Source organism: Panthera onca, chromosome X (genome assembly GCF_046562875.1).
Source record: "Panthera onca isolate mPanOnc1 chromosome X, mPanOnc1 haplotype 2, whole genome shotgun sequence".
Lineage (NCBI taxonomy): Eukaryota > Metazoa > Chordata > Mammalia > Carnivora > Felidae > Panthera > Panthera onca.
Window position 1 is genome coordinate 104,013,619 of NC_138357.1, and position 7,530 is coordinate 104,021,148.

At 51.4% G+C, this 7,530-nt stretch overlaps 1 protein-coding gene across 1 annotated transcript; it reads right to left on the reverse strand.

The window, feature by feature from the left end:
• Positions 1-1,035: 1,035 nt before the first annotated feature.
• On the reverse strand, positions 1,036-5,960 carry LOC145714441 (melanoma-associated antigen B1-like). The gene is made up of 2 exons (XM_081793940.1): positions 5,862-5,960; positions 1,036-2,660 (listed from the first exon to the last, which is right to left on the reverse strand). Exon 2 carries the CDS (start codon positions 2,612-2,614, stop codon positions 1,586-1,588), a length of 1,029 nt encoding a protein of 342 aa, XP_081650066.1. The 5' UTR covers positions 2,615-2,660; positions 5,862-5,960; the 3' UTR covers positions 1,036-1,585.
• Between the last annotated feature and the right edge of the window lie 1,570 nt (positions 5,961-7,530).

The following is a 7,530-nucleotide window of genomic DNA, read 5'->3' on the forward strand; positions in this document are numbered from 1 at the left end:
TATCTCGCACAGTGACTGGCAAATACTGGGTCTTTAATAAATGGTAGTTATTATTATGCTTGTTTTCACACCAGAAGAAACTTCCCTCATCTCTGGGAATTTTTTTGTTTTTGTTCAGGAGATTTCAGAGACTGTAGTACTCTAGGACAAAGAAAACCATGTCGGCCTAACTGCTGCTTAGCAAGTAACACTAAGTGAAATTTCCCCATTATAGAGTATGTTCTTTAATTTGGATGCAGGGATTTCACCGGGATTCAACCCAAAGCTTGTATAATTTGTCAAGCACCAAGAATTCCCCTCCCTCCCAACTGCCCTCCCAACAAAAACAATGCTATTTTCATTTGCCTCACCACCACCAAAATCCAGTCCTATTTTGACATTTTGTCAAGTTACATTCAACATAACCTATTTAGCAGAGTAGGGTCTGGTTCCCCCAGTTCAAAGAGTGCCAGCACAGCGCTTCTTGGCATCCTGCTAAGGGAATATCGCCCTTATCTCTGAGAAATTCCCAGAGACAACGTTCATAAAACACTGTGCGCACCAAACTTACCCGCACCTGCACAAAAGCACCAACCACCTTCTAGTCCTTCCCCAGTTGGTGATGCTCTGTGGTTTACCTACAATCTCAAAGTAACTGTTAAGGACAGGGTCTCACTCCAGAGTTGTCTCTCAACCCTGAGGGCCCCCATCCGAAGGTCTGGCCCCTGCTCACGACAATCACAGCCCCACCTAGCCCAGCAAGCAGCTCACTTAAAATTACTTTGCGGCAAGGAATCTCCAAAGCCCCAGACCCCAAAGTGTCCTGGCTCAGAGAATTTACACTTTAGTACTTTCACCTGACCCCCTTCCTCATTGTTTTTTTTTTTAACTTGTCTTTTATGTATTAGAATTCATCACACCATCTTCCTTATATAGTAGCTGCCGTTAAAAATCTATGCCAGGTGCAGGGTCTTCTTTATCGTCAGCATCATCGCTACTAATATATAACCTTCCAAAGAGCAGACACTCAATTAATGGTGAGAATAAACTGGGCACTGAGTGAGGAACGTAATTTATTATTTTTAGTTTTCTCCGAACTCTTCAATAAATTAAGGACATTGAGGTATATATCCTTAAATTTCACAAAGAGACAGACAAAAATAAGACAAACCAAGATGTAACTACATTTTACTTTGTTTCTATTTTAAAACTAGAGCTATATTTTTGCTGGTTCTTTCCTATTTCTGAAAAAAATCCCCATTCCAAAGCCATATTATCTTGTTCTGGAACTCGAAGAAGACACAAGGATTCTCAAGCTACATTACACAATACCAAAACTCTTACTCTTAAATCTTATCCTTAAACCTTACTCTTAAACCTGATAAACGTCAATATGCGATCCATGTCATTTATAAACTTGGATTCTGAATCTTATTAGATTCTTCTGAAACATTCTTTTTAAAGGAACATTTGTAAGCTACTCAATGCACAACAGGAAAACAAAGAAGATATATTATGGTCTCTCCAACCCCACCTTAACCTCTCACTACTTAAAAGGTTGGCAGACCTCATCAAACACAAAGCGAAGAATCTGCCTCAGCCCTCTCTAAGGAGGAGCAGAGCGGCCAGATGCGGCCCGGGAACGAGCACTAGCTCTGGCAGTAGAGGCTGCGCCGGCTGCGGCTTGGACTCGGGCTCTCTCTTCCTCATCTCGCAGAGCCTCTGCATAATGGTACGGGAAGGCACTGGGGACGGTGTCGTGGACCTTGGCCAAAAACTCGAGGATCTTCATCTTGCTGGTTTCAGCATGGGCTCTCTGGCCCCACAGGAACTCATAGCGTGGAGGATTGCTGTCGGGCACCTGGCGGTACTCCAGGTACTTTTCCTGCACCAAATCTTGGGTGATGAGCTTCCTGGGATCCCCGAAGATTGAATGCTTCCTTCCATCATAGACGCCCAAGATATTCAGGAATTCCCAGACGTCTTCTTCAGAGGCTTGATTGCCACTCAAGAAGATGACACCCAAGAGAGGAATGAGCAGCCCGCTCTTAGGTAAGCCAGAGCCAATGCTCACACTGCCGTCATCGGTGGTATCTAGGATGCTGACGAGGGTGTAGGCGAGACCGTTGGGCTTGACTTCCTTTAACTCGAGGCCAAACACCAGCTCCAAGTGCTCAGAAGCTCTCTTGAGGATCTCAGGGAAGTGCTCCTTAAACCTTCTGGTGACAATCTTCAGCATACTTGCCCTCATAATGGGCTCTTTCATGTTATGCTTCTCTAGCAGGAATTCCATCAGCATGCCCACCTTCCTGGTTAGAGGATCGTTTGGAGCTTTCTCAGCAGAAGTTGAGGCCTGGGACGAATTTTTACTTTCCTTAACCTGGCTCTTGGCACCTGCCTTAGATCTTCGCCGTGAAACACGCCCAGCAGGCTTGGTGGTGGCTTGGCCTTTTTGAGGCTCCTGGGAAGTGCCAGCAGCAGGGGAGCTCAGGGGAGCAGCCCCAGAAACAGGAGAGGAGGTGGACTCTTCACCCTCTGTTGCGGCAGCCTGAGCGCCCGCGAGACCCTGCGATCCACTTCGGGCCTGGCGGCGTTTCTCGCGGGCACGGAGCTTACTCTTATGGCCCCGCGGCATGGCTGGCTCAGGGACAGCAGGCAGTGTGGGCAGGAGCTACCGACACCTGGAGCAGGGAAGATGAGAGTGTGAGCCCCTCAGCAGGGAGAGACCACCTCTGCAGGTTTTCTGAGAGGCACGGCTCTGGGACCCCCCAGGGCTCTTGCACTCGGTCAGCCTGTCCCCTGTGAACCCAGTGGAGGAAGCCAGATTAAGTGAGCCCCAGGTTCCAGCTTGCCAGCCCCGCCTGTGGCTCACTGAGGTGACAAGTGGGACTGGTAGCATGTACCTTCTCTGTGTTCAAGGATAATCTATGATTATCACATCAACTCTTGGTAGGGCCCGGGACCTCTTTCCTGTGCTTCCATAAAATTGACATGTCGAAGCTCCCTGGGACCCACAAGCAGGAACTGAGAAGTGCTGACAGCACTGTGGGGCCCTCTCGGTGCGGGACTTGTTGGTCCTCAGTCCTCACTCAGTCCTCATCTTTTCTACGCCTAGAGTTTGGGACCCTCCCTTCTACTGACAGGTGTTGCACCCTCAACACAGGATCTCACCTCCCTTAGACTTGATGCAAAGAAATGAGAAGGAGTCTCAGCCTAATAATCCAGCTTTGGGCCTTCAGGGGCTGAGCATGGGGACTTGGAAAGATTCTGTTCCCCCTACTCGGTGGAGGGCAGTGGTGGTGGTAGCTTCAGCTGTTGTTCATGGTCCTCACTTTGCCTCTTGGGAGGATCTGGGACTCCCCCTCTCATGACCTGAGGAATTCTCCTCATAATAAAGTCCACAACTCACTGAGACCCAGTGGTAGAAGTGAGGGGTGGCCGTATTTGGCCACGGTGCTCATAGTCTCTAGAGGCTGAAAGCTATAGCAGGTGGGCTGAGGCCCTATTATGTGTAGTCCTCACTTTTTACGCAAAAGATGGCCTGGGATTCTTCCTGCTACTGACCCATCAGATCGATCTTCTCACTCCCCTGTTATCTCTGAGTGGGACCTGATGGGCACCTCTAATGAACAACTATTCCTGGAGACTCCTGGGACTGACGATAAGGAGAGAGATCACTGGGGGGGGGGGGGGGGGCGGGCACCCTGCTGGTATGGGGTGGAGTTGCACACAGTCCTCAAGGCCCTCTCCGTGAGTCCTGGTGAAACCTGGAGATCCTTCCTTTGTTGACCTGAGCTCCCTCAGGTGGTATTAAGATTCTCGCCATCCTGAAAACCCCAGGATGAAAGAAACAGTGAGCCACTTCCAGTCACCCTATCCATGGACTCCCTGGATTGGTAGCAGGGCTAGATTCCACGGACTTCGCCCTTCTGACATCACTGACCTCTTTAGTCTTAATTTGGACACAGGATCTAGGTTCCTCCCTCAGCCCACCTGGGTCTTCTAGGTTTGGACCAAGGCCCTTATCTCCCTGAGGCTTATGATGTGGAAGCGAGGGCTGACACATCTGGCTACCTCTACCTGAGGTTTCCGAGGGCTGGAAGGGGGCAGAACTTCGTGGGGCCCAGAGCTTTGGGTGGGTGCTCATCTCAGTCATCCATCAGTGCCTTCATCCTCACCTCAGGAAGGACCTGGAAATCTTTTGTGTCTTGGCTTAAGGACTATCCCATCATTCTAAGGCCCCTGCCTCCCTGAGACCCCCTAGACAGAAGTAAAGTTTCCTGATCTAGCTACAGCTGTGTGTGGACTTCCAAGGCTGACAGGAAGGGATTCTGTTGCCCTCAATGCTGTGGTGTAGGTGGTCCCCTCAATTCTTAGGTCTTTTCCTTGGGTCCTGGCAGTACCTGAAAATCTTCTATACACTGACTTGATGCTTCCCCCACCAATAAGATTCCTCACTTTCCTGAGATTCCCTGGAAGAAGTGAGTGACACTTATCATGTCACTATGTCTGAGTCTCCCAGGTCTGAGAAGGCTCTATGTGGTTCACCTTTTTCTGGGAACGGTCCGCTCATCTGTAATCAGTGTCACTACCTTGACTCCTATTAGGAACCAGGTCTCCTTCCTTTGCTGAATGGGGCCTCTCCAATTAGACCAAACGTTTCCTTAAAGGAAATGAGGGGGTACTTCAGCCAGAGAGGTCTAAACCGGGCTCCCTGAGGCTGACTGCACAGGTGGAATTTCTGTGGCCTCCTCTGTTCTGGGGTAGTTGTCTCATTTCTACAAGATTTGTACCCTGACAAATGGCATGACACGGGACTCCTCTTCCTCTGCTAAACTGGGCAGCCAACCCTTAAACTATGGCTCACGCCTGAGACATGCTTCAGAGGAGACTGTGCCTTTGTGTAACCGGCTCACCAGGAACCAAACATTTAAAAAGTACAAATGACATCACAAGGGCACTAACAATAACAACAAAAACAATAAATATACCAGTAAAAGATGGAGTCTTTTGGGATTCCTCCCTCTATGTGAGTCTACAAGCCTCAAAGCAAAGGCCTCACGTCCGTGAGTAGCTAGAAGAAAAGTTAGTGTGCTGCACATCTGGGTGCCTTATCTGGACACTTCCGTATCTGAGAGTGGGGGTGCAGTTCTGTGCATTTCCCTATTTTTTAAAAAAATATTTATTTTTGAGCCACAGAAACAGAGCGCGGGAGCTGGGGAGGGGCAGAAAGAGAGGGAGGGAGAGAATCCCCAGCGGGCTCCACGCTGTCAGCTGCGGAGCCGGATGCGGGGCTCGAACTCACCAGCCATGAGATCGTGACCTGAACAGAAATCAAGCGTCAGCCGCTCACCCAACTGAGGCATGCAGGCGCGCCCGCGGTTCCGTGTTTTGAGGACAGGTCCCCTCGTTCGTACGGGCGGTCCCACCCTCACTCCTTTTAGGGCCAAGCCTCCTCCCTCCGCCAACCAGGCCGCCTTCCTTAGGGAAGGCCTTTCCCTCCCTGAGCCACCCCCTAGGCAAAACCGGGGGGTTCTCTTAGCCGAGCTACTCTAGGGCATTCCAAAACTGCCAGCAGGAGTGGGGGTCTGCGCAGTCACCCGGAGGGGCGTACCCTCATGAGTTCCAAGGGTCCCGCCTCGTCCCCTGCGAGGTCCCAGACCACCCCCTTTGCCTAAAGAAGTCGTTCCCTTTAGACAAAGGCCCTCCCGTCCCTGAAGCCGTCCCGGTGGCTACGAGGACCAAGGCTACGGGACTGCTAGGCCTCACATTCCGCCGGGACCTCCCGGAGCCGGGGCCAAACGGGCCCATGGCGGGGAGGGGTCCCCTCTGTCACAGGGGCGCGGGGAGTCGTCCCCTCGGGTCCCACTCGGCGTCCTCACCTCACTTTCAGCCCGGTCCCGGGAAACCGGCCGCCGCCGAACAAACGCCGCGCGCCCTGCGCCTTGAGGTCCGGGCCCGAAAGGAAGTCGGCACAGCCGCATCCGGCCCTCGGCGGCGGCCGCCCGGGGTCTCCGAGGGCCGAAAGCAGGGGTGGGGCGCTCTAGGACCCCGCCGCCGAGAACTCGGAGGTCCCCGCGCGTCCTGGCCCAGGGTCCTCCCCACGTGCGTCAGGGCCTGGGGCTCCGCCCCCTGCCGGCCTCCAAAGCTCCACTCTCCTGACTTGCCAGAGGGGAATCTCTGGTCCCGCGGCGCGTGGCTACCCCTTCCTGGGCTGCACAAGTCTGGCGAGAGGCGCGGCGCTCTACGAGCCTCCTTCTTTCGGGAGAGATTCACTTGCATTCAAGGGCCACACCCTGACTCCACTTACGACCTGTGAGACAAGGCTATTCCTTCCCTGAGACTCACGAGGTAGAATGAGGCGACTCCTCAGTTGGAGCTCTTCTGGGTTCCCCAGTGCTAAGAAAGGCGCGGGACTCTATTTAGTCCCCTCTGCTTTGGGGGTCCCCTCAGAACACTCATGGTCTTCACGTGAATTCTTGTTACGGTCCAGGTCCCTCTCTCTGCAACAGCGAGGCATCTTCCATTAAACGGAGGCCCTCACTTCCCTGAGACCTTCGAGGCTAAAATCAGACTGACCTCTCTGCCCGGGGCTTCCCAGGGTCGGCATCAGAGGAGATATTTGGGGCCTCTGTTTGTGCGGTGGGTGCTGCTCTTAGTCCACATTTGGGTCCTCACCTTGATGGAAGACCCATCCAGGTAACTTCACTCTCTGCTTTCCTGTAGCTGCTCATGTTACATCAAGGTCCTCCTTTCCTGAGAATTCCAAGTTGGAAGTGAGGGTGATCCTGGCCTGAGCATGGTCCTTCAGTGCCTCCAAGAACAGACAGTAGGGATGCGATGCTAACCACTTCTGGCTGGGGTCTCTCATCATTTCTCATTCATGGTCCTCATAGTATCTTTCAGAGACTGGGATTCTTTCCACTGAGCTCAACTCACCATCTTTAAGTCTTTGGATGACCCCAATATGTTGGGAGAGCTGTTTCTTCAGTACTCATTCCTGGGGGTTCTCATCTTTGCCTGTCTCTTAATTAAAGGCTTCCTGGGAAACGACATGTACCTGTAAACACTTGACTAGTTTCTCTATTGCAAATCTTGCAGAACATGAGCCTGGGTCCCAAGAGTGCTGCAAGATAAGGAAAGTGCAGCATACATCAGGGAGCCCAGGACAGGTGTATGCTGAGGAAAGAAACAAAAAAACCACCGCTGATATATTCCTTCTCTTCCCCAACCACACTTAGGGTGGCTCTAAAAGATTTACTCTTTACAGAGAAGGATGGAACCAGATGATCTTGTGAGCCCCTGATCTTTTGAGGATATCTGATTTTTCACAGGTAGATGATCATATTGCCACTGTCTCTCTCCTTTATTCATATCTCTTATTTATTTTGATATTCTTATTGCTCTGGTTATGTATTCCAATCCAGTATTTTGGTCACAGCGTTTTTCTTTTCCTCACTTGAGAAACATTTTGGAGTTGAAGAAAGTGAAGTCAGTGATCCAGGGCCAGCCTCAGGCTGGGAGAAGCGGAAAAGTGTGAGCTCTGGACAA